The 25,155-nt window shown below is 48.9% G+C and overlaps 1 protein-coding gene across 2 annotated transcripts in view; it reads left to right on the top strand.

Annotated features, from left to right (window-relative positions):
- LOC123730765 (cellular retinoic acid-binding protein 1) overlaps nucleotides 1-25,155 on the top strand; it is a 31,776-nt gene that overhangs the window by 2,675 nt on the left and 3,946 nt on the right. For both annotated transcript variants that reach the window (XR_014382857.1, XM_045708520.2), the window contains exon 3: nucleotides 63-176. Coding sequence is in view for 1 of the 2 variants with exons in the window: in XM_045708520.2 (XP_045564476.1) it covers nucleotides 63-176 (114 nt within the window). In the remaining variant the exon portion in view is untranslated. The remainder of the gene's footprint in view (nucleotides 1-62; nucleotides 177-25,155) is intronic.

The following is a 25,155-nucleotide window of genomic DNA, read 5'->3' as shown; positions in this document are numbered from 1 at the left end:
CAGGAAAGTACATGGATGTACTGACATGGACCCTCTTCATTGCATTACACTCATATCAACAGAGCCTGGCCACATGGGAGACAGAGAGCAAAATGTACTGCAGGCAGACTCTCCTGGATGGCAACGGCCCAAGGACCTTCTGGACCAGAGAGCTGAGGGGAGATGAACTCATACTGGTGAGGAAGTTTGTGACTAAAGAAAGGTAGTAGGCAAGGCTGTCATGTCAGGCCCACTCAGTTTTATCCATTTGTACACTGAAAATATAGAACAGCGTTCCTTTCACAAATAATTCATTCAAAGAGCTCAAATTAAATTACATTTATGATGTATACAAATCAAATCAAATTGTATTTTTCACATGCTTCGTAAACAGGTGTAGACTAAACAGTGAAATGCTTGCTTATGGGTCCTTTTCCAACAATGCAGAGAGAAAGATAAAGATTAAAATAATAAATAGTGGCATGAGGTAAAATACACACTGAATAACAATAACGAGTAGAAAATAACATGGCTTTATACAGGGAGTAGAAATTAACATGGCTTTATACAGGGAGTAGAAAATAACATGGCTTTATACAGGGAGTAGAAACTAACATGGCTTTATACAGGGAGTAGAAACTAACATGGCTTTGTACAGGGAGTAGAAACTAACATGGCTTTGTACAGGGAGTAGAAACTAACATGGCTTTATACAGGGAGTAGAAACTAACATGGCTTTATACAGGGAGTAGAAACTAACATGGCTTTGTACAGGGAGTAGAAACTAACATGGCTTTGTACAGGGAGTAGAAACTAACATGGCTTTATACAGGGAGTAGAAACTAACATGGCTTTATACAGGGAGTAGAAACTAACATGGCTTTATACAGGGAGTAGAAATTAACATGGCTTTATACAGGGAGTAGAAACTAACATGGCTTTATACAGGGAGTAGAAACTAACATGGCTTTATACAGGGAGTAGAAACTAACATGGCTTTATACAGGGAGTATAAACTAACATGGCTTTATACAGGGAGTAGAAATTAACATGGCTTTATACAGGGAGTAGAAATTAACATGGCTTTATACAGGGAGTAGAAACTAACATGGCTTTATACAGGGAGTAGAAACTAACATGGCTTTATACAGGGAGTAGAAACTAACATGGCTTTATACAGGGAGTAGAAATTAACATGGCTTTATACAGGGAGTAGAAACGAACATGGCTTTATACAGGGAGTAGAAACTAACATGGCTTTATACAGGGAGTAGAAACTAACATGGCTTTATACAGGGAGTAGAAAATAACATGGCTTTATACAGGGAGTAGAAATTAACATGGCTTTATACAGGGAGTAGAAACTAACATGGCTTTATACAGGGAGTAGAAACTAACATGGCTTTATACAGGGAGTAGAAACTAACATGGCTTTATACATGGAGTAGAAAATAACATGGCTTTATACAGGGAGTAGAAACTAACATGGCTTTATACAGGGAGTAGAAAATAACATGGCTTTATACAGGGAGTAGAAATAAACATGGCTATAGAGTCCAGTGTGTGTGTGTAGAGTCCAGTGTGTGTGTAGAGTCCAGTGTGTGTGTGTGTGTAGAGTCCAGTGTGTGTGTAGAGTCCAGTGTGTGTGTAGAGTCCAGTGTGTGTGTAGAGTCCAGTGTGTGTGTAGAGTCCAGTCCAGTGTGTGTGTAGAGTCCAGTCCAGTGTGTGTGTAGAGTCCAGTCCAGTGTGTGTGTAGAGTCCAGTGTGTGTGTAGAGTCCAGTGTCTGTGTAGAGTCCAGTGTGTGTGTGTGTGTAGAGTCCAGTGTGTGTGTAGAGTCCAGTGTGTGTGTAGAGTCCAGTGTGTGTGTAGAGTCCAGTGTGTGTTTAGAGTCCAGTCCAGTGTGTGTGTAGAGTCCAGTCCAGTGTGTGTGTAGAGTCCAGTCCAGTGTGTGTGTAGAGTCCAGTGTGTGTGTAGAGTCCAGTGTGTGTGTAGAGTCCAGTGTGTGTGTAGAGTCCAGTGTGTGTGTAGAGTCCAGTGTGTGTGTAGAGTCCAGTGTGTGTGGAAGAGTCCAGTGTGTGTGGTAGAGTCCAGTGTGTGTGTAGAGTCCAGTGTGTGTGTAGAGTCCAGTGTGTGTGTAGAGAACAGTGTGTGTGGTAGAGTCCAGTGTGTGTAGAGTCCAGTGTGTGTGTAGAGTCCAGTGTGTGTGGTAGAGTCCAGTGTGTGTGTAGAGTCCAGTGTGTGTTTAGAGTCCAGTGTGTGTGTAGAGTCCAGTGTGTGTGTAGAGTCCAGTGTGTGTGTAGAGTCCAGTGTGTGTGTAGAGTCCAGTGTGTGTGTAGAGTCCAGTGTGTGTGGTAGAGTCCAGTGTGTGTGTAGAGAACAGTGTGTGTGTGTAGAGTCCAGTGTGTGTAGAGTCCAGTGTGTGTGTAGAGTCCAGTGTGTGTGTAGAGAACAGTGTGTGTGTAGAGTCCAGTGTGTGTGTAGAGTCCAGTGTGTGGTAGAGTCCAGTGTGTGGTAGAGTCCAGTGTGTGTGTAGAGTCCAGTGTGTGTGTAGAGTCCAGTGTGTGTGTAGAGTCCAGTGTGTGTGTAGAGTCCAGTGTGTGTGTGTGTAGAGTCCAGTGTGTGTGTAGAGTCCAGTGTGTGTGTAGAGTCCAGTGTGTGGTAGAGTCCAGTGTGTGGTAGAGTCCAGTGTGTGTGTAGAGTCCAGTGTGTGTGTAGAGTCCAGTGTGTGTGTAGAGTCCAGTGTGTGTGGTAGAGTCCAGTGTGTGGTAGAGTCCAGTGTGTGTGTAGAGTCCAGTGTGTGTGTGTAGAGTCCAGTGTGTGTGTAGAGAACAATGTGTGTGGTAGAGTCCAGTGTGTGTGTAGAGTCCAGTGTGTGTGTGTGTGTAGAGTCCAGTGTGTGTGTAGAGTCCAGTGTGTGTGGTAGAGTCCAGTGTATGTGTAGGTGTGTAGAGTCCAGTGTGTGTGTAGAGTCCAGTGTGTGTGGTAGAGTCCAGTGTATGTGTAGAGTCCAGTGTGTGTGTAGAGTCCAGTGTGTGTGTAGAGAACAGTGTGTGTGTAGAGTCCAGTGTGTGTGTAGAGTCCAGTGTGTGTGGTAGAGTCCAGTGTATGTGTAGAGTCCAGTGTGTGTGTAGAGTCCAGTGTGTGTGTAGAGTCCAGTGTGTGTGTAGAGTCCAGTGTGTGTGTAGAGTCCAGTGTGTGTGTAGAGTCCAGTGTGTGTGGTAGAGTCCAGTGTATGTGTAGAGTCCAGTGTGTGTGTAGAGTCCAGTGTGTGTGTAGAGTCCAGTGTGTGTGTAGAGAACAGTGTGTGTGTAGAGTCCAGTGTGTGTGTAGAGTCCAGTGTGTGTGTAGAGAACAGTGTGTGTGGTAGAGTCCAGTGTGTGTGTAGAGTCCAGTGTGTGTGTAGAGAACAGTGTGTGTGGTAGAGTCCAGTGTGTGTGTAGAGTCCAGTGTGTGGTAGAGTCCAGTGTGTGGTAGAGTCCAGTGTGTGGTAGAGTCCAGTGTGTGTGTAGAGTCCAGTGTGTGTGTAGAGTCCAGTGTGTGTGTAGAGTCCAGTGTGTGTGGTAGAGTCCAGTGTGTGTGTAGAGTCCAGTGTGTGTGTAGAGTCCAGTGTGTGTGTAGAGTCCAGTGTGTGTGTAGAGTCCAGTGTGTGGTAGAGTCCAGTGTGTGGTAGAGTCCAGTGTGTGTGTAGAGTCCAGTGTGTGTGTAGAGAACAGTGTGTGTGTAGAGTCCAGTGTGTGTGTAGAGTCCAGTGTGTGTGTAGAGAACAGTGTGTGTGTAGAGTCCAGTGTGTGTGTAGAGTCCAGTGTGTGTGTAGAGTCCAGTGTGTGTGTGTAGAGTCCAGTGTGTGTGTAGAGAACAATGTGTGTGGTAGAGTCCAGTGTGGTAGAGTCCAGTGTGTGTGTAGAGTCCAGTGTGTGTGTGTGTGTAGAGTCAAGTGTGTGTGTAGAGTCCAGTGTGTGTGGTAGAGTCCAGTGTGTGTGTAGAGTCCAGTGTGTGTGTAGAGTCCAGTGTGTGTGTAGAGTGCAGTGTGTGTGTAGAGAACAGTGTGTGTGTAGAGTCCAGTGTGTGTGTATAGTCCAGTGTGTGTGTAGAGAACAGTGTGTGTGTAGAGTCCAGTGTGTGTGTATAGTCCAGTGTGTGTGTAGAGAACAGTGTGTGTGTAGAGTCCAGTGTGTGTGTAGAGTCCAGTGTGTGTGTAGAGTCCAGTGTGTGTGGTAGAGTCCAGTGTGTGTGTAGAGTCCAGTGTGTGTGTAGAGCCCAGTGTGTGTGGTAGAGTCCAGTGTGTGTGTAGAGTCCAGTGTGTGTGTAGAGCCCAGTGTGTGGTAGAGTCCAGTGTGTGTGTAGAGTCCAGTGTGTGTGGTAGAGTCCAGTGTGTGTGTAGAGTCCAGTGTGTGTGTAGAGCCCAGTGTGTGGTAGAGTCCAGTGTGTGTGTAGAGTCCAGTGTGTGTGTAGAGCCCAGTGTGTGGTAGAGTCCAGTGTGTGTGTAGAGTCCAGTGTGTGTGTGGAGTCCAGTGTGTGTGTGGAGTCCAGTGTGTGTGTAGAGTCCAGTGTGTGTGTAGAGTCCAGTGTGTGTGTAGAGTCCAGTGTGTGTGTAGAGTCCAGTGTGTGGTAGAGTCCAGTGTGTGGTAGAGTCCAGTGTGTGGTAGAGTCCAGTGTGTGGTAGAGTCCAGTGTGTGGTAGAGTCCAGTGTGTGGTAGAGTCCAGTGTGTGTGTAGAGTCCAGTGTGTGGTAGAGTCCAGTGTGTGGTAGAGTCCAGTGTGTGTGTAGAGTCCAGTGTGTGGTAGAGTCCAGTGTGTGGTAGAGTCCAGTGTGTGTGTAGAGTCCAGTGTGTGTGTAGAGTCCAGTGTGTGTGTAGAGTCCAGTGTGTGGTAGAGTCCAGTGTGTGGTAGAGTCCAGTGTGTGTGTAGAGTCCAGTGTGTGTGTAGAGTCCAGTGTGTGTGTAGAGAACAGTGTGTGTGTAGAGTCCAGTGTGTGTGTAGAGTCCAGTGTGTGTGTAGAGAACAGTGTGTGTGTAGAGTCCAGTGTGTGTGTAGAGTCCAGTGTGTGTGTAGAGTCCAGTGTGTGTGTGTAGAGTCCAGTGTGTGTGTAGAGAACAATGTGTGTGGTAGAGTCCAGTGTGGTAGAGTCCAGTGTGTGTGTAGAGTCCAGTGTGTGTGTAGAGTCCAGTGTGTGTGTAGAGTCCAGTGTGTGTGTAGAGAACAGTGTGTGTGTAGAGTCCAGTGTGTGTGTATAGTCCAGTGTGTGTGTAGAGAACAGTGTGTGTGTAGAGTCCAGTGTGTGTGTAGAGTCCAGTGTCTGTGTAGAGTCCAGTGTGTGTGTGTGTGTAGAGTCCAGTGTGTGTGTAGAGTCCAGTGTGTGTGGCAGAGTCCAGTGTGTGTGTAGAGTCCAGTGTGTGTGTAGAGTCCAGTGTGTGTGTAGAGTCCAGTGTGTGTGGTAGAGTCCAGTGTGTGTGTGTAGAGTCCAGTGTGTGTGTAGAGTCCAGTGTGTGTGTAGAGTCCAGTGTGTGGTAGAGTCCAGTGTGTGGTAGAGTCCAGTGTGTGTGTAGAGTCCAGTGTGTGTGTAGAGTCCAGTGTGTGTGTAGAGAACAGTGTGTGTGTAGAGTCCAGTGTGTGTGTAGAGTCCAGTGTGTGTGTAGAGAACAGTGTGTGTGTAGAGTCCAGTGTGTGTGTAGAGCCCAGTGTGTGGTAGAGTCCAGTGTGTGTGTAGAGTCCAGTGTGTGTGGTAGAGTCCAGTGTGTGTGTAGAGTCCAGTGTGTGTGTAGAGCCCAGTGTGTGGTAGAGTCCAGTGTGTGTGTAGAGTCCAGTGTGTGTGTGGAGTCCAGTGTGTGTGTAGAGTCCAGTGTGTGTGTAGAGTCCAGTGTGTGTGTAGAGTCCAGTGTGTGTGTGGAGTCCAGTGTGTGTGTGGAATCCAGTGTGTGTGTAGAGTCCAGTGTGTGTGTAGAGTCCAGTGTGTGTGTAGAGTCCAGTGTGTGTGTAGAGTCCAGTGTGTGGTAGAGTCCAGTGTGTGTGTAGAGTCCAGTGTGTGTGTAGAGTCCAGTGTGTGGTAGAGTCCAGTGTGTGGTAGAGTCCAGTGTGTGGTAGAGTCCAGTGTGTGTGTAGAGTCCAGTGTGTGGTAGAGTCCAGTGTGTGGTAGATTCCAGTGTGTGGTAGAGTCCAGTGTGTGTGTAGAGTCCAGTGTGTGGTAGAGTCCAGTGTGTGGTAGAGTCCAGTGTGTGTGTAGAGTCCAGTGTGTGTGTAGAGTCCAGTGTGTGTGGCAGAGTCCAGTGTGTGTGTAGAGTCCAGTGTGTGTGTAGAGTCCAGTGTGTGTGGTAGAGTCCAGTGTGTGTGGCAGAGTCCAGTGTGTGTGTAGAGAACAGTGTGTGTGTAGAGTCCAGTGTGTAGAGTCCAGTGTGTGTGTAGAGTCCAGTGTGTGTGTAGAGTCCAGTGTGTGTGTAGAGTCCAGTGTGTGTGTAGAGTCCAGTGTGTGTGGTAGAGTCCAGTGTGTGGTAGAGTCCAGTGTGTGTGTAGAGTCCAGTGTGTGTGTAGAGTCCAGTGTGTGTGTAGAGTCCAGTGTGTGGTAGAGTCCAGTGTGTGGTAGAGTCCAGTGTGTGTGTAGAGTCCAGTGTGTGTGTAGAGTCCAGTGTGTGTGTAGAGAACAGTGTGTGTGTAGAGTCCAGTGTGTGTGTAGAGTCCAGTGTGTGTGTAGAGAACAGTGTGTGTGTAGAGTCCAGTGTGTGTGTAGAGTCCAGTGTGTGTGTAGAGTCCAGTGTGTGTGTGTAGAGTCCAGTGTGTGTGTAGAGAACAATGTGTGTGGTAGAGTCCAGTGTGGTAGAGTCCAGTGTGTGTGTAGAGTCCAGTGTGTGTGTAGAGTCCAGTGTGTGTGTAGAGTCCAGTGTGTGTGTAGAGAACAGTGTGTGTGTAGAGTCCAGTGTGTGTGTATAGTCCAGTGTGTGTGTAGAGAACAGTGTGTGTGTAGAGTCCAGTGTGTGTGTAGAGTCCAGTGTCTGTGTAGAGTCCAGTGTGTGTGTGTGTGTAGAGTCCAGTGTGTGTGTAGAGTCCAGTGTGTGTGGCAGAGTCCAGTGTGTGTGTAGAGTCCAGTGTGTGTGTAGAGTCCAGTGTGTGTGTAGAGTCCAGTGTGTGTGGTAGAGTCCAGTGTGTGTGTGTAGAGTCCAGTGTGTGTGTAGAGTCCAGTGTGTGTGTAGAGTCCAGTGTGTGGTAGAGTCCAGTGTGTGGTAGAGTCCAGTGTGTGTGTAGAGTCCAGTGTGTGTGTAGAGAACAGTGTGTGTGTAGAGTCCAGTGTGTGTGTAGAGTCCAGTGTGTGTGTAGAGAACAGTGTGTGTGTAGAGTCCAGTGTGTGTGTAGAGTCCAGTGTGTGTGTAGAGTCCAGTGTGTGTGTGTAGAGTCCAGTGTGTGTGTAGAGAACAATGTGTGTGGTAGAGTCCAGTGTGGTAGAGTCCAGTGTGTGTGTAGAGTCCAGTGTGTGTGTGTGTGTAGAGTCCAGTGTGTGTGTAGAGTCCAGTGTGTGTGGTAGAGTCCAGTGTGTGTGTAGAGTCCAGTGTGTGTGTAGAGTCCAGTGTGTGTGTAGAGTGCAGTGTGTGTGTAGAGAACAGTGTGTGTGTAGAGTCCAGTGTGTGTGTAGAGTCCAGTGTGTGTGTAGAGTCCAGTGTGTGTGTAGAGTCCAGTGTGTGTGTAGAGTCCAGTGTGTTGTAGAGTCCAGTGTGTGTGTAGAGAACAGTGTGTGTGTAGAGTCCAGTGTGTGTGTAGAGTCCAGTGTGTGTGTAGAGAACAGTGTGTGTGTAGAGTCCAGTGTGTGTGTAGAGCCCAGTGTGTGGTAGAGTCCAGTGTGTGTGTAGAGTCCAGTGTGTGTGGTAGAGTCCAGTGTGTGTGTAGAGTCCAGTGTGTGTGTAGAGCCCAGTGTGTGGTAGAGTCCAGTGTGTGTGTAGAGTCCAGTGTGTGTGTGGAGTCCAGTGTGTGTGTAGAGTCCAGTGTGTGTGTAGAGTCCAGTGTGTGTGTGGAGTCCAGTGTGTGTGTGGAATCCAGTGTGTGTGTAGAGTCCAGTGTGTGTGTAGAGTCCAGTGTGTGTGTAGAGTCCAGTGTGTGTGTAGAGTCCAGTGTGTGGTAGAGTCCAGTGTGTGTGTAGAGTCCAGTGTGTGTGTAGAGTCCAGTGTGTGGTAGAGTCCAGTGTGTGGTAGAGTCCAGTGTGTGGTAGAGTCCAGTGTGTGTGTAGAGTCCAGTGTGTGGTAGAGTCCAGTGTGTGGTAGATTCCAGTGTGTGGTAGAGTCCAGTGTGTGTGTAGAGTCCAGTGTGTGGTAGAGTCCAGTGTGTGGTAGAGTCCAGTGTGTGTGTAGAGTCCAGTGTGTGTGTAGAGTCCAGTGTGTGTGGCAGAGTCCAGTGTGTGTGTAGAGTCCAGTGTGTGTGTAGAGTCCAGTGTGTGTGGTAGAGTCCAGTGTGTGTGGCAGAGTCCAGTGTGTGTGTAGAGAACAGTGTGTGTGTAGAGTCCAGTGTGTAGAGTCCAGTGTGTGTGTAGAGTCCAGTGTGTGTGTAGAGTCCAGTGTGTGTGTAGAGTCCAGTGTGTGTGTAGAGTCCAGTGTGTGTGGTAGAGTCCAGTGTGTGGTAGAGTCCAGTGTGTGTGTAGAGTCCAGTGTGTGTGTAGAGTCCAGTGTGTGTGTAGAGTCCAGTGTGTGGTAGAGTCCAGTGTGTGGTAGAGTCCAGTGTGTGTGTAGAGTCCAGTGTGTGTGTAGAGTCCAGTGTGTGTGTAGAGAACAGTGTGTGTGTAGAGTCCAGTGTGTGTGTAGAGTCCAGTGTGTGTGTAGAGAACAGTGTGTGTGTAGAGTCCAGTGTGTGTGTAGAGTCCAGTGTGTGTGTAGAGTCCAGTGTGTGTGTGTAGAGTCCAGTGTGTGTGTAGAGAACAATGTGTGTGGTAGAGTCCAGTGTGGTAGAGTCCAGTGTGTGTGTAGAGTCCAGTGTGTGTGTAGAGTCCAGTGTGTGTGTAGAGTCCAGTGTGTGTGTAGAGAACAGTGTGTGTGTAGAGTCCAGTGTGTGTGTATAGTCCAGTGTGTGTGTAGAGAACAGTGTGTGTGTAGAGTCCAGTGTGTGTGTAGAGTCCAGTGTCTGTGTAGAGTCCAGTGTGTGTGTGTGTGTAGAGTCCAGTGTGTGTGTAGAGTCCAGTGTGTGTGGCAGAGTCCAGTGTGTGTGTAGAGTCCAGTGTGTGTGTAGAGTCCAGTGTGTGTGTAGAGTCCAGTGTGTGTGGTAGAGTCCAGTGTGTGTGTGTAGAGTCCAGTGTGTGTGTAGAGTCCAGTGTGTGTGTAGAGTCCAGTGTGTGGTAGAGTCCAGTGTGTGGTAGAGTCCAGTGTGTGTGTAGAGTCCAGTGTGTGTGTAGAGAACAGTGTGTGTGTAGAGTCCAGTGTGTGTGTAGAGTCCAGTGTGTGTGTAGAGAACAGTGTGTGTGTAGAGTCCAGTGTGTGTGTAGAGTCCAGTGTGTGTGTAGAGTCCAGTGTGTGTGTGTAGAGTCCAGTGTGTGTGTAGAGAACAATGTGTGTGGTAGAGTCCAGTGTGGTAGAGTCCAGTGTGTGTGTAGAGTCCAGTGTGTGTGTGTGTGTAGAGTCCAGTGTGTGTGTAGAGTCCAGTGTGTGTGGTAGAGTCCAGTGTGTGTGTAGAGTCCAGTGTGTGTGTAGAGTCCAGTGTGTGTGTAGAGTGCAGTGTGTGTGTAGAGAACAGTGTGTGTGTAGAGTCCAGTGTGTGTGTAGAGTCCAGTGTGTGTGTAGAGTCCAGTGTGTGTGTAGAGTCCAGTGTGTGTGTAGAGTCCAGTGTGTTGTAGAGTCCAGTGTGTGTGTAGAGAACAGTGTGTGTGTAGAGTCCAGTGTGTGTGTAGAGTCCAGTGTGTGTGTAGAGAACAGTGTGTGTGTAGAGTCCAGTGTGTGTGTAGAGCCCAGTGTGTGGTAGAGTCCAGTGTGTGTGTAGAGTCCAGTGTGTGTGGTAGAGTCCAGTGTGTGTGTAGAGTCCAGTGTGTGTGTAGAGCCCAGTGTGTGGTAGAGTCCAGTGTGTGTGTAGAGTCCAGTGTGTGTGTGGAGTCCAGTGTGTGTGTAGAGTCCAGTGTGTGTGTAGAGTCCAGTGTGTGTGTAGAGTCCAGTGTGTGTGTGGAGTCCAGTGTGTGTGTGGAATCCAGTGTGTGTGTAGAGTCCAGTGTGTGTGTAGAGTCCAGTGTGTGTGTAGAGTCCAGTGTGTGTGTAGAGTCCAGTGTGTGGTAGAGTCCAGTGTGTGTGTAGAGTCCAGTGTGTGTGTAGAGTCCAGTGTGTGGTAGAGTCCAGTGTGTGGTAGAGTCCAGTGTGTGGTAGAGTCCAGTGTGTGTGTAGAGTCCAGTGTGTGGTAGAGTCCAGTGTGTGGTAGATTCCAGTGTGTGGTAGAGTCCAGTGTGTGTGTAGAGTCCAGTGTGTGGTAGAGTCCAGTGTGTGGTAGAGTCCAGTGTGTGTGTAGAGTCCAGTGTGTGTGTAGAGTCCAGTGTGTGTGGCAGAGTCCAGTGTGTGTGTAGAGTCCAGTGTGTGTGTAGAGTCCAGTGTGTGTGGTAGAGTCCAGTGTGTGTGGCAGAGTCCAGTGTGTGTGTAGAGAACAGTGTGTGTGTAGAGTCCAGTGTGTAGAGTCCAGTGTGTGTGTAGAGTCCAGTGTGTGTGTAGAGTCCAGTGTGTGTGTAGAGTCCAGTGTGTGTGTAGAGTCCAGTGTGTGTGGTAGAGTCCAGTGTGTGGTAGAGTCCAGTGTGTGTGTAGAGTCCAGTGTGTGTGTAGAGTCCAGTGTGTGTGTAGAGTCCAGTGTGTGGTAGAGTCCAGTGTGTGGTAGAGTCCAGTGTGTGTGTAGAGTCCAGTGTGTGTGTAGAGTCCAGTGTGTGTGTAGAGAACAGTGTGTGTGTAGAGTCCAGTGTGTGTGTAGAGTCCAGTGTGTGTGTAGAGAACAGTGTATGTGTAGAGTCCAGTGTGTGTGTAGAGTCCAGTGTGTGTGTAGAGTCCAGTGTGTGTGTGTAGAGTCCAGTGTGTGTGTAGAGAACAATGTGTGTGGTAGAGTCCAGTGTGGTAGAGTCCAGTGTGTGTGTAGAGTCCAGTGTGTGTGTAGAGTCCAGTGTGTGTGTAGAGTCCAGTGTGTGTGTAGAGAACAGTGTGTGTGTAGAGTCCAGTGTGTGTGTATAGTCCAGTGTGTGTGTAGAGAACAGTGTGTGTGTAGAGTCCAGTGTGTGTGTAGAGTCCAGTGTCTGTGTAGAGTCCAGTGTGTGTGTGTGTGTAGAGTCCAGTGTGTGTGTAGAGTCCAGTGTGTGTGGCAGAGTCCAGTGTGTGTGTAGAGTCCAGTGTGTGTGTAGAGTCCAGTGTGTGTGTAGAGTCCAGTGTGTGTGGTAGAGTCCAGTGTGTGTGTGTAGAGTCCAGTGTGTGTGTAGAGTCCAGTGTGTGTGTAGAGTCCAGTGTGTGGTAGAGTCCAGTGTGTGGTAGAGTCCAGTGTGTGTGTAGAGTCCAGTGTGTGTGTAGAGAACAGTGTGTGTGTAGAGTCCAGTGTGTGTGTAGAGTCCAGTGTGTGTGTAGAGAACAGTGTGTGTGTAGAGTCCAGTGTGTGTGTAGAGTCCAGTGTGTGTGTAGAGTCCAGTGTGTGTGTGTAGAGTCCAGTGTGTGTGTAGAGAACAATGTGTGTGGTAGAGTCCAGTGTGGTAGAGTCCAGTGTGTGTGTAGAGTCCAGTGTGTGTGTGTGTGTAGAGTCCAGTGTGTGTGTAGAGTCCAGTGTGTGTGGTAGAGTCCAGTGTGTGTGTAGAGTCCAGTGTGTGTGTAGAGTCCAGTGTGTGTGTAGAGTGCAGTGTGTGTGTAGAGAACAGTGTGTGTGTAGAGTCCAGTGTGTGTGTAGAGTCCAGTGTGTGTGTAGAGTCCAGTGTGTGTGTAGAGTCCAGTGTGTGTGTAGAGTCCAGTGTGTTGTAGAGTCCAGTGTGTGTGTAGAGTCCAGTGTGTGTGTAGAGTCCAGTGTGTGTGTAGAGTCCAGTGTGTGGTAGAGTCCAGTGTGTGGTAGAGTCCAGTGTGTGTGTAGAGTCCAGTGTGTGTGTAGAGTCCAGTGTGTGTGTAGAGAACAGTGTGTGTGTAGAGTCCAGTGTGTGTGTAGAGTCCAGTGTGTGTGTAGAGAACAGTGTGTGTGTAGAGTCCAGTGTGTGTGTAGAGTCCAGTGTGTGTGTAGAGTCCAGTGTGTGTGTGTAGAGTCCAGTGTGTGTGTAGAGAACAATGTGTGTGGTAGAGTCCAGTGTGGTAGAGTCCAGTGTGTGTGTAGAGTCCAGTGTGTGTGTAGAGTCCAGTGTGTGTGTAGAGTCCAGTGTGTGTGTAGAGAACAGTGTGTGTGTAGAGTCCAGTGTGTGTGTATAGTCCAGTGTGTGTGTAGAGAACAGTGTGTGTGTAGAGTCCAGTGTGTGTGTAGAGTCCAGTGTCTGTGTAGAGTCCAGTGTGTGTGTGTGTGTAGAGTCCAGTGTGTGTGTAGAGTCCAGTGTGTGTGGCAGAGTCCAGTGTGTGTGTAGAGTCCAGTGTGTGTGTAGAGTCCAGTGTGTGTGTAGAGTCCAGTGTGTGTGGTAGAGTCCAGTGTGTGTGTGTAGAGTCCAGTGTGTGTGTAGAGTCCAGTGTGTGTGTAGAGTCCAGTGTGTGGTAGAGTCCAGTGTGTGGTAGAGTCCAGTGTGTGTGTAGAGTCCAGTGTGTGTGTAGAGTCCAGTGTGTGTGTAGAGAACAGTGTGTGTGTAGAGTCCAGTGTGTGTGTAGAGTCCAGTGTGTGTGTAGAGAACAGTGTGTGTGTAGAGTCCAGTGTGTGTGTAGAGTCCAGTGTGTGTGTAGAGTCCAGTGTGTGTGTGTAGAGTCCAGTGTGTGTGTAGAGAACAATGTGTGTGGTAGAGTCCAGTGTGGTAGAGTCCAGTGTGTGTGTAGAGTCCAGTGTGTGTGTGTGTGTAGAGTCCAGTGTGTGTGTAGAGTCCAGTGTGTGTGGTAGAGTCCAGTGTGTGTGTAGAGTCCAGTGTGTGTGTAGAGTCCAGTGTGTGTGTAGAGTGCAGTGTGTGTGTAGAGAACAGTGTGTGTGTAGAGTCCAGTGTGTGTGTATAGTCCAGTGTGTGTGTAGAGAACAGTGTGTGTGTAGAGTCCAGTGTGTGTGTATAGTCCAGTGTGTGTGTAGAGAACAGTGTGTGTGTAGAGTCCAGTGTGTGTGTAGAGTCCAGTGTGTGTGTAGAGTCCAGTGTGTGTGGTAGAGTCCAGTGTGTGTGTAGAGTCCAGTGTGTGTGTAGAGCCCAGTGTGTGTGGTAGAGTCCAGTGTGTGTGTAGAGTCCAGTGTGTGTGTAGAGCCCAGTGTGTGGTAGAGTCCAGTGTGTGTGTAGAGTCCAGTGTGTGTGGTAGAGTCCAGTGTGTGTGTAGAGTCCAGTGTGTGTGTAGAGCCCAGTGTGTGGTAGAGTCCAGTGTGTGTGTAGAGTCCAGTGTGTGTGTAGAGCCCAGTGTGTGGTAGAGTCCAGTGTGTGTGTAGAGTCCAGTGTGTGTGTGGAGTCCAGTGTGTGTGTGGAGTCCAGTGTGTGTGTAGAGTCCAGTGTGTGTGTAGAGTCCAGTGTGTGTGTAGAGTCCAGTGTGTGGTAGAGTCCAGTGTGTGGTAGAGTCCATTGTGTGTGTAGAGTCCAGTGTGTGGTAGAGTCCAGTGTGTGGTAGAGTCCAGTGTGTGGTAGAGTCCAGTGTGTGGTAGAGTCCAGTGTGTGGTAGAGTCCAGTGTGTGTGTAGAGTCCAGTGTGTGGTAGAGTCCAGTGTGTGGTAGAGTCCAGTGTGTGTGTAGAGTCCAGTGTGTGGTAGAGTCCAGTGTGTGGTAGAGTCCAGTGTGTGGTAGAGTCCAGTGTGTGTGTAGAGTCCACTGTGTGTGTAGAGTCCAGTGTGTGTGGCAGAGTCCAGTGTGTGTGTAGAGTCCAGTGTGTGTGTAGAGTCCAGTGTGTGTGGTAGAGTCCAGTGTGTGTGGCAGAGTCCAGTGTGTGTGTAGAGAACAGTGTGTGTGTAGAGTCCAGTGTGTGTGTAGAGTCCAGTGTGTGTGTAGAGTCCAGTGTGTGTGTAGAGTCCAGTGTGTGTGTAGAGTCCAGTGTGTGTGGTAGAGTCCAGTGTGTGGTAGAGTCCAGTGTGTGTGTAGAGTCCAGTGTGTGTGTAGAGTCCAGTGTGTGTGTAGAGTCCAGTGTGTGATAGAGTCCAGTGTGTGGTAGAGTCCAGTGTGTGTGTAGAGTCCAGTGTGTGTGTAGAGTCCAGTGTGTGTGTAGAGAACAGTGTGTGTGTAGAGTCCAGTGTGTGTGTAGAGTCCAGTGTGTGTGTAGAGAACAGTGTGTGTGTAGAGTCCAGTGTGTGTGTAGAGTCCAGTGTGTGTGTAGAGTCCAGTGTGTGTGTGTAGAGTCCAGTGTGTGTGTAGAGAACAATGTGTGTGGTAGAGTCCAGTGTGGTAGAGTCCAGTGTGTGTGTAGAGTCCAGTGTGTGTGTAGAGTCCAGTGTGTGTGTAGAGTCCAGTGTGTGTGTAGAGAACAGTGTGTGTGTAGAGTCCAGTGTGTGTGTATAGTCCAGTGTGTGTGTAGAGAACAGTGTGTGTGTAGAGTCCAGTGTGTGTGTAGAGTCCAGTGTCTGTGTAGAGTCCAGTGTGTGTGTGTGTGTAGAGTCCAGTGTGTGTGTAGAGTCCAGTGTGTGTGGCAGAGTCCAGTGTGTGTGTAGAGTCCAGTGTGTGTGTAGAGTCCAGTGTGTGTGTAGAGTCCAGTGTGTGTGGTAGAGTCCAGTGTGTGTGTAGAGTCCAGTGTGTGTGTAGAGTCCAGTGTGTGGTAGAGTCCAGTGTGTGGTAGAGTCCAGTGTGTGTGTAGAGTCCAGTGTGTGTGTAGAGTCCAGTGTGTGTGTAGAGAACAGTGTGTGTGTAGAGTCCAGTGTGTGTGTAGAGTCCAGTGTGTGTGTAGAGAACAGTGTGTGTGTAGAGTCCAGTGTGTGTGTAGAGTCCAGTGTGTGTGTAGAGTCCAGTGTGTGTGTGTAGAGTCCAGTGTGTGTGTAGAGAACAATGTGTGTGGTAGAGTCCAGTGTGGTAGAGTCCAGTGTGTGTGTAGAGTCCAGTGTGTGTGTGTGTGTAGAGTCCAGTGTGTGTGTAGAGTCCAGTGTGTGTGGTAGAGTCCAGTGTGTGTGTAGAGTCCAGTGTGTGTGTAGAGTCCAGTGTGTGTGTAGAGTGCAGTGTGTGTGTAGAGAACAGTGTGTGTGTAGAGTCCAGTGTGTGTGTAGAGTCCAGTGTGTGTGTAGAGTCCAGTGTGTGTGTAGAGTCCAGTGTGTGTGGTAGAGTCCAGTGTGTGGTAGAGTCCAGTGTGTGTGTAGAGTCCAGTGTGTGTGTAGAGTCCAGTGTGTGTGTAGAGTCCAGTGTGTGGTAGAGTCCAGTGTGTGGTAGAGTCCAGTGTGTGTGTAGAGTCCAGTGTGTGTGTAGAGTCCAGTGTGTGTGTAGAGAACAGTGTGTGTGTAGAGTCCAGTGTGTGTGTAGAGTCCAGTGTGTGTGTAGAGTCCAGTGTGTGTGTAGAGAACAGTGTGTGTGTAGAGTCCAGTGTGTGTGTAGAGTCCAGTGTGTGTGTGTAGAGTCCAGTGTGTGTGTAGAGAACAATGTGTGTGGTAGAGTCCAGTGTGGTAGAGTCCAGTGTGTGTGTAGAGTCCAGTGTGTGTGTAGAGTCCAGTGTGTGTGTAGAGAACAGTGTGTGTGTAGAGTCCAGTGTGTGTGTATAGTCCAGTGTGTGTGTAGAGAACAGTGTGTGTGTAGAGTCCAGTGTGTGTGTAGAGTCCAGTGTCTGTGTAGAGTCCAGTGTGTGTGTGTGTGTAGAGTCCAGTGTGTGTGTAGAGTCCAGTGTGTGTGGCAGAGTCCAGTGTGTGTGTAGAGTCCAGTGTGTGTGTAGAGTCCAGTGTGTGTGTAGAGTCCAGTGTGTGTGGTAGAGTCCAGTGTGTGTGTGTAGAGTCCAGTGTGTGTGTAGAGTCCAGTGTGTGTGTAGAGTCCAGTGTGTGGTAGAGTCCAGTGTGTGGTAGAGTCCAGTGTGTGTGTAGAGTCCAGTGTGTGTGTAGAGTCCAGTGTGTGTGTAGAGAACAGTGTGTGTGTAGAGTCCAGTGTGTGTGTAGAGTCCAGTGTGTGTGTAGAGAACAGTGTGTGTGTAGAGTCCAGTGTGTGTGTAGAGTCCAGTGTGTGTGTAGAGTCCAGTGTGTGTGTGTAGAGTCCAGTGTGTGTGTAGAGAACAATGTGTGTGGTAGAGTCCAGTGTGGTAGAGTCCAGTGTGTGTGTAGAGTCCAGTGTGTGTGTGTGTGTAGAGTCCAGTGTGTGTGTAGAGTCCAGTGTGTGTGGTAGAGTCCAGTGTGTGTGTAGAGTCCAGTGTGTGTGTAGAGTCCAGTGTGTGTGTAGAGTGCAGTGTGTGTGTAGAGAACAGTGTGTGTGTAGAGTCCAGTGTGTGTGTATAGTCCAGTGTGTGTGTAGAGAACAGTGTGTGTGGTACAGTCCAGTGTGTGTGTAGAGTCCAGTGTGTGTGTAGAGCCCAGTGTGTGTGGTAGAGTCCAGTGTGTGTGTAGAGTGCAGTGTGTGTGTAGAGAACAGTGTGTGTGTAGAGTCCAGTGTGTGTGTAGAGTCCAGTGTGTGTGTAGAGTCCAGTGTGTGTGGTAGAGTCCAGTGTGTGTGTAGAGTCCAGTGTGTGTGTAGAGCCCAGTGTGTGTGGTAGAGTCCAGTGTGTGTGTAGAGTCCAGTGTGTGTGTAGAGTCCAGTGTGTGGTAGAGTCCAGTGTGTGGTAGAGTCCAGTGTGTGTGTAGAGTCCAGTGTGTGTGTAGAGTCCAGTGTGTGTGTAGAGAACAGTGTGTGTGTAGAGTCCAGTGTGTGTGTAGAGTCCAGTGTGTGTGTAGAGAACAGTGTGTGTGTAGAGTCCAGTGTGTGTGTAGAGTCCAGTGTGTGTGTAGAGTCCAGTGTGTGTGTGTAGAGTCCAGTGTGTGTGTAGAGAACAATGTGTGTGGTAGAGTCCAGTGTGGTAGAGTCCAGTGTGTGTGTAGAGTCCAGTGTGTGTGTGTGTGTAGAGTCCAGTGTGTGTGTAGAGTCCAGTGTGTGTGGTAGAGTCCAGTGTGTGTGTAGAGTCCAGTGTGTGTGTAGAGTCCAGTGTGTGTGTAGAGTGCAGTGTGTGTGTAGAGAACAGTGTGTGTGTAGAGTCCAGTGTGTGTGTATAGTCCAGTGTGTGTGTAGAGAACAGTGTGTGTGTAGAGTCCAGTGTGTGTGTATAGTCCAGTGTGTGTGTAGAGAACAGTGTGTGTGTAGAGTCCAGTGTGTGTGTAGAGTCCAGTGTGTGTGTAGAGTCCAGTGTGTGTGGTAGAGTCCAGTGTGTGTGTAGAGTCCAGTGTGTGTGTAGAGCCCAGTGTGTGTGGTAGAGTCCAGTGTGTGTGTAGAGTCCAGTGTGTGTGTAGAGCCCAGTGTGTGGTAGAGTCCAGTGTGTGTGTAGAGTCCAGTGTGTGTGGTAGAGTCCAGTGTGTGTGTAGAGTCCAGTGTGTGTGTAGAGCCCAGTGTGTGGTAGAGTCCAGTGTGTGTGTAGAGTCCAGTGTGTGTGTAGAGCCCAGTGTGTGGTAGAGTCCAGTGTGTGTGTAGAGTCCAGTGTGTGTGTAGAGTCCAGTGTGTGTGTGGAGTCCAGTGTGTGTGTAGAGTCCAGTGTGTGTGTAGAGTCCAGTGTGTGTGTAGAGTCCAGTGTGTGGTAGAGTCCAGTGTGTGGTAGAGTCCATTGTGTGTGTAGAGTCCAGTGTGTGGTAGAGTCCAGTGTGTGGTAGAGTCCAGTGTGTGGTAGAGTCCAGTGTGTGGTAGAGTCCAGTGTGTGTGTAGAGTCCAGTGTGTGGTAGAGTCCAGTGTGTGGTAGAGTCCAGTGTGTGTGTAGAGTCCAGTGTGTGGTAGAGTCCAGTGTGTGGTAGAGTCCAGTGTGTGGTAGAGTCCAGTGTGTGTGTAGAGTCCACTGTGTGTGTAGAGTCCAGTGTGTGTGGCAGAGTCCAGTGTGTGTGTAGAGTCCAGTGTGTGTGTAGAGTCCAGTGTGTGTGTAGAGCCCAGTGTGTGGTAGAGTCCAGTGTGTGTGTAGAGTCCAGTGTGTGTGGTAGAGTCCAGTGTGTGTGTAGAGTCCAGTGTGTGTGTAGAGCCCAGTGTGTGGTAGAGTCCAGTGTGTGTGTAGAGTCCAGTGTGTGTGTAGAGCCCAGTGTGTGGTAGAGTCCAGTGTGTGTGTAGAGTCCAGTGTGTGTGTATAGTCCAGTGTGTGTGTAGAGAACAGTGTGTGTGTAGAGTCCAGTGTGTGTGTAGAGTCCAGTGTGTGTGTAGAGTCCAGTGTGTGTGGTAGAGTCCAGTGTGTGTGTAGAGTCCAGTGTGTGTGTAGAGCCCAGTGTGTGTGGTAGAGTCCAGTGTGTGTGTAGAGTCCAGTGTGTGTGTAGAGCCCAGTGTGTGGTAGAGTCCAGTGTGTGTGTAGAGTCCAGTGTGTGTGGTAGAGTCCAGTGTGTGTGTAGAGTCCAGTGTGTGTGTAGAGCCCAGTGTGTGGTAGAGTCCAGTGTGTGTGTAGAGTCCAGTGTGTGTGTAGAGCCCAGTGTGTGGTAGAGTCCAGTGTGTGTGTAGAGTCCAGTGTGTGTGTAGAGTCCAGTGTGTGTGTGGAGTCCAGTGTGTGTGTAGAGTCCAGTGTGTGTGTAGAGTCCAGTGTGTGTGTAGAGTCCAGTGTGTGGTAGAGTCCAGTGTGTGGTAGAGTCCATTGTGTGTGTAGAGTCCAGTGTGTGGTAGAGTCCAGTGTGTGGTAGAGTCCAGTGTGTGGTAGAGTCCAGTGTGTGGTAGAGTCCAGTGTGTGTGTAGAGTCCAGTGTGTGGTAGAGTCCAGTGTGTGGTAGAGTCCAGTGTGTGTGTAGAGTCCAGTGTGTGGTAGAGTCCAGTGTGTGGTAGAGTCCAGTGTGTGGTAGAGTCCAGTGTGTGTGTAGAGTCCACTGTGTGTGTAGAGTCCAGTGTGTGTGGCAGAGTCCAGTGTGTGTGTAGAGTCCAGTGTGTGTGTAGAGTCCAGTGTGTGTGGTAGAGTCCAGTGTGTGTGGCAGAGTCCAGTGTGTGTGTAGAGAACAGTGTGTGTGTAGAGTCCAGTGTGTGTGTAGAGTCCAGTGTGTGTGTAGAGTCCAGTGTGTGTGTAGAGTCCAGTGTGTGTGTAGAGTCCAGTGTGTGTGGTAGAGTCCAGTGTGTGGTAGAGTCCAGTGTGTGTGTAGAGTCCAGTGTGTGTGTAGAGTCCAGTGTGTGTGTAGAGTCCAGTGTGTGGTAGAGTCCAGTGTGTGGTAGAGTCCAGTGTGTGTGTAGAGTCCAGTGTGTGTGTAGAGTCCAGTGTGTGTGTAGAGAACAGTGTGTGTGTAGAGTCCAGTGTGTGTGTAGAGTCCAGTGTGTGTGTAGAGAACAGTGTGTGTGTAGAGTCCAGTGTGTGTGTAGAGTCCAGTGTGTGTGTAGAGTCCAGTGTGTGTGTGTAGAGTCCAGTGTGTGTGTAGAGAACAATGTGTGTGGTAGAGTCCAGTGTGGTAGAGTCCAGTGTGTGTGTAGAGTCCAGTGTGTGTGTAGAGTCCAGTGTGTGTGTAGAGTCCAGTGTGTGTGTAGAGAACAGTGTGTGTGTAGAGTCCAGTGTGTGTGTATAGTCCAGTGTGTGTGTAGAGAACAGTGTGTGTGTAGAGTCCAGTGTGTGTGTAGAGTCCAGTGTCTGTGTAGAGTCCAGTGTGTGTGTGTGTGTAGAGTCCAGTGTGTGTGTAGAGTCCAGTGTGTGTGGCAGAGTCCAGTGTGTGTGTAGAGTCCAGTGTGTGTGTAGAGTCCAGTGTGTGTGTAGAGTCCAGTGTGTGTGGTAGAGTCCAGTGTGTGTGTAGAGTCCAGTGTGTGTGTAGAGTCCAGTGTGTGGTAGAGTCCAGTGTGTGGTAGAGTCCAGTGTGTGTGTAGAGTCCAGTGTGTGTGTAGAGTCCAGTGTGTGTGTAGAGAACAGTGTGTGTGTAGAGTCCAGTGTGTGTGTAGAGTCCAGTGTGTGTGTAGAGAACAGTGTGTGTGTAGAGTCCAGTGTGTGTGTAGAGTCCAGTGTGTGTGTAGAGTCCAGTGTGTGTGTGTAGAGTCCAGTGTGTGTGTAGAGAACAATGTGTGTGGTAGAGTCCAGTGTGGTAGAGTCCAGTGTGTGTGTAGAGTCCAGTGTGTGTGTGTGTGTAGAGTCCAGTGTGTGGGTAGAGTCCAGTGTGTGTGGTAGAGTCCAGTGTGTGTGTAGAGTCCAGTGTGTGTGTAGAGTCCAGTGTGTGTGTAGAGTGCAGTGTGTGTGTAGAGAACAGTGTGTGTGTAGAGTCCAGTGTGTGTGTAGAGTCCAGTGTGTGTGTAGAGTCCAGTGTGTGTGTAGAGTCCAGTGTGTGTGGTAGAGTCCAGTGTGTGGTAGAGTCCAGTGTGTGTGTAGAGTCCAGTGTGTGTGTAGAGTCCAGTGTGTGTGTAGAGTCCAGTGTGTGGTAGAGTCCAGTGTGTGGTAGAGTCCAGTGTGTGTGTAGAGTCCAGTGTGTGTGTAGAGTCCAGTGTGTGTGTAGAGAACAGTGTGTGTGTAGAGTCCAGTGTGTGTGTAGAGTCCAGTGTGTGTGTAGAGTCCAGTGTGTGTGTAGAGAACAGTGTGTGTGTAGAGTCCAGTGTGTGTGTAGAGTCCAGTGTGTGTGTGTAGAGTCCAGTGTGTGTGTAGAGAACAATGTGTGTGGTAGAGTCCAGTGTGGTAGAGTCCAGTGTGTGTGTAGAGTCCAGTGTGTGTGTAGAGTCCAGTGTGTGTGTAGAGAACAGTGTGTGTGTAGAGTCCAGTGTGTGTGTATAGTCCAGTGTGTGTGTAGAGAACAGTGTGTGTGTAGAGTCCAGTGTGTGTGTAGAGTCCAGTGTGTGTGTAGAGTCCAGTGTGTGTGTAGAGTCCAGTGTGTGTGTAGAGTCCAGTGTGTGTGGTAGAGTCCAGTGTGTGTGTGTAGAGTCCAGTGTGTGTGTAGAGTCCAGTGTGTGTGTAGAGACCAGTGTGTGGTAGAGTCCAGTGTGTGGTAGAGTCCAGTGTGTGTGTAGAGTCCAGTGTGTGTGTAGAGTCCAGTGTGTGTGTAGAGAACAGTGTGTGTGTAGAGTCCAGTGTGTGTGTAGAGTCCAGTGTGTGTGTAGAGAACAGTGTGTGTGTAGAGTCCAGTGTGTGTGTAGAGTCCAGTGTCCAGTGTGTGTGTAGAGTCCAGTGTGTGTGTGTAGAGTCCAGTGTGTGTGTAGAGAACAATGTGTGTGGTAGAGTCCAGTGTGGTAGAGTCCAGTGTGTGTGTAGAGTCCAGTGTGTGTGTGTGTGTAGAGTCCAGTGTGTGTGTAGAGTCCAGTGTGTGTGGTAGAGTCCAGTGTGTGTGTAGAGTCCAGTGTGTGTGTAGAGTCCAGTGTGTGTGTAGAGTGCAGTGTGTGTGTAGAGAACAGTGTGTGTGTAGAGTCCAGTGTGTGTGTATAGTCCAGTGTGTGTGTAGAGAACAGTGTGTGTGGTACAGTCCAGTGTGTGTGTAGAGTCCAGTGTGTGTGTAGAGCCCAGTGTGTGTGGTAGAGTCCAGTGTGTGTGTAGAGTGCAGTGTGTGTGTAGAGAACAGTGTGTGTGTAGAGTCCAGTGTGTGTGTAGAGTCCAGTGTGTGTGTAGAGTCCAGTGTGTGTGGTAGAGTCCAGTGTGTGTGTAGAGTCCAGTGTGTGTGTAGAGCCCAGTGTGTGTGGTAGAGTCCAGTGTGTGTGTAGAGTCCAGTGTGTGTGTAGAGCCCAGTGTGTGGTAGAGTCCAGTGTGTGTGTAGAGTCCAGTGTGTGTGGTAGAGTCCAGTGTGTGTGTAGAGTCCAGTGTGTGTGTAGAGCCCAGTGTGTGGTAGAGTCCAGTGTGTGTGTAGAGTCCAGTGTGTGTGTAGAGCCCAGTGTGTGGTAGAGTCCAGTGTGTGTGTAGAGTCCAGTGTGTGTGTGGAGTCCAGTGTGTGTGTGGAGTCCAGTGTGTGTGTAGAGTCCAGTGTGTGTGTAGAGTCCAGTGTGTGTGTAGAGTCCAGTGTGTGGTAGAGTCCAGTGTGTGGTAGAGTCCAGTGTGTGTGTAGAGTCCAGTGTGTGGTAGAGTCCAGTGTGTGGTAGAGTCCAGTGTGTGGTAGAGTCCAGTGTGTGTGTAGAGTCCAGTGTGTGGTAGAGTCCAGTGTGTGGTAGAGTCCAGTGTGTGTGTAGAGTCCAGTGTGTGGTAGAGTCCAGTGTGTGGTAGAGTCCAGTGTGTGGTAGAGTCCAGTGTGTGTGTAGAGTCCAGTGTGTGTGTAGAGTCCAGTGTGTGTGGCAGAGTCCAGTGTGTGTGTAGAGTCCAGTGTGTGGGTAGAGTCCAGTGTGTGTGGTAGAGTCCAGTGTGTGTGGCAGAGTCCAGTGTGTGTGTAGAGAACAGTGTGTGTGTAGAGTCCAGTGTGTGTGTAGAGTCCAGTGTGTGTGTAGAGTCCAGTGTGTGTGTAGAGTCCAGTGTGTGTGTAGAGTCCAGTGTGTGTGGTAGAGTCCAGTGTGTGGTAGAGTCCAGTGTGTGTGTAGAGTCCAGTGTGTGTGTAGAGTCCAGTGTGTGGTAGAGTCCAGTGTGTGGTAGAGTCCAGTGTGTGTGTAGAGTCCAGTGTGTGTGTAGAGTCCAGTGTGTGTGTAGAGAACAGTGTGTGTGTAGAGTCCAGTGTGTGTGTAGAGTCCAGTGTGTGTGTAGAGAACAGTGTGTGTGTAGAGTCCAGTGTGTGTGTAGAGTCCAGTGTGTGTGTAGAGTCCAGTGTGTGTGTAGAGTCCAGTGTGTGTGTGTAGAGTCCAGTGTGTGTGTAGAGAACAATGTGTGTGGTAGAGTCCAGTGTGGTAGAGTCCAGTGTGTGTGTAGAGTCCAGTGTGTGTGTAGAGTCCAGTGTGTGTGTAGAGTCCAGTGTGTGTGTAGAGAACAGTGTGTGTGTAGAGTCCAGTGTGTGTGTATAGTCCAGTGTGTGTGTAGAGAACAGTGTGTGTGTAGAGTCCAGTGTGTGTGTGTAGAGTCCAGTGTCTGTGTAGAGTCCAGTGTGTGTGTGTGTGTAGAGTCCAGTGTGTGTGTAGAGTCCAGTGTGTGTGGCAGAGTCCAGTGTGTGTGTAGAGTCCAGTGTGTGTGTAGAGTCCAGTGTGTGTGTAGAGTCCAGTGTGTGTGGTAGAGTCCAGTGTGTGTGTGTAGAGTCCAGTGTGTGTGTAGAGTCCAGTGTGTGTGTACAGAACAGTGTGTGTGTAGAGTCCAGTGTGTGTGGTAGAGTCCAGTGTGTGTGTAGAGTCCAGTGTGTGTGTAGAGAACAGTGTGTGTGTAGAGTCCAGTGTGTGTGTAGAGTCCAGTGTGTGTTTAGAGAACAGTGTGTGTTTAGAGAACAGTGTGTGTGTAGAGTCCAGTGTGTGTGTAGAGAACAGTGTGTGTGTAGAGTCCAGTGTGTGTGTAGAGTCCAGTGTGTGTGTGTAGAGTCCAGTGTGTGTGTAGAGTCCAGTGTGTGTGTAGAGTCCAGTGTGTGTGTAGAGAACAGTGTGTGTGTAGAGTCCAGTGTGTGTGGTAGACTCCAGTGTGTGTGTGTAGAGTCCAGTTTGTGTTTAGAGTCCAGTGTGTGTGTGTAGAGAACAGTGTGTGTGTAGAGTCCAGTGTGTGTGTAGAGAACAGTGTGTGTAGAGTCCAGTGTGTGTGTGTGTAGAGTCCAGTGTGTGTGTAGAGTCCAGTGTGTGTGTAGAGAACAGTGTGTGTGGAGTCCAGTGTGTGTGCATAGAGTCAGTGCAAGAGAGTTGGTGCAAAAATAAAGGGTCAATGCAGGTAGTCTGGGTAGCCATTTGATTAGCTATTTAGCAGTCTAATGGCTTGGGGGTAGAAGTGCATCCTGTTGGTTCCAGACTTGGTGTACTGGTACCCCACACTGTTAGTGTTAACACTTCATTCTGAACCCTAAAGAGAGTAGGCCTGCACTTCATACTATGCCCCAAGAGATTATACTGTAGGTTCAAACAGACGCTTGACATCAAAGCTAAGACAAGCTTTTCCACCAGAACACTCCATATGATGGATTTTGCTCTGCACAGCCTAACTCAGAAACTATTGTCACTGTTACGAACACCTCTAAAAGGGTTCCTAAGGGATTTCAAAGCTTGCTCTTTGATGTATTGGTACAGGCTGATATTATACTGCACAAAAATATATGTTGGCTGTTAAGCTCCTCACATACCAGGTCCTTACATCCATCAAAAACACTTCTTGACTTCTTCACGACACTGGCTTTCATATTAAAAAATAAATGTGCTTTCTGGAAACTTCTGGCCTGTTTTAATTTTATAGACCAGATTGACAACAATAAATGGGGCCAATAACCTTAGATTCCAGTTTCTAAGTGATGAGGATAACCTCTTTATTGACTCTTACAAAGCCCAGAGGGAAATCAAGAGGAAAGCCTCTATGTAAGGGACTCCTTTCTGGATAGCATGCTTGGACTTTGCAACACTCATGACGTGTGTGTTTCAACTCAAGGGTGTGTAGTTCTGTGCATATTGAGCCATATGATAGGTCTGTGAGGCCGTTGTTGGACAACTGTCTGATTGTTTAGAGAAGGGATCATGAGGTTGGCTCAGAGTTTTGTCCAATATTAGAGGGAGAGGTCAGTGTAACACCTGTTGTTTTTTGATGTCAAACATTTTTCCCGCTAGGCACACAATCTTGTGTTTTACTGTGGAGGAAAATACTTTTTCACTAAATGCTCAACTCGGTAGGGTCTCAAAAGGTGGGAACCATGACTTTTTCTTATTGAATTACCGCAATATGGAGAAAGTTGTAACAGAAGTTGTCATGGAGAGAAGACCAAGGCGCAGCAGGTATGTGAATACTCATATTTAATTTAAAAAAAGGAGTAAAGCATCCACTTGACAAAACAATAAAGGTGACAACAGCAACAGTTCTGCAGGCTATGAAACGCAGTGCAAAAACAACCACCCACAACCCCAAAGAAAAACACACACACCTATATAGGACTTCCAATCAAAGGCAACTCAACACACCTGCCTTCAATTGCAAGTCCCAATCAACAACACAATCATTCACATACAAAAACTGCCACGTCCTGACCCCAAAACTAATACAATAGCTCCATCTGCTGGTCAGGATGTGACAAAAGTCACCACTGCATCTGCCCATCCACATGCAGCAAAACCCATTTGATGACAAACAAGG

Source organism: Salmo salar, chromosome 26 (assembly GCF_965601325.2).
Source record: "Salmo salar chromosome 26, fSalSal1, whole genome shotgun sequence".
In the NCBI taxonomy this organism is placed as follows: domain Eukaryota; kingdom Metazoa; phylum Chordata; class Actinopteri; order Salmoniformes; family Salmonidae; genus Salmo; species Salmo salar.
The sequence above is the reverse complement of the archived record's forward strand: the minus strand, read 5'-3'. Positions and strand labels throughout refer to the sequence as shown.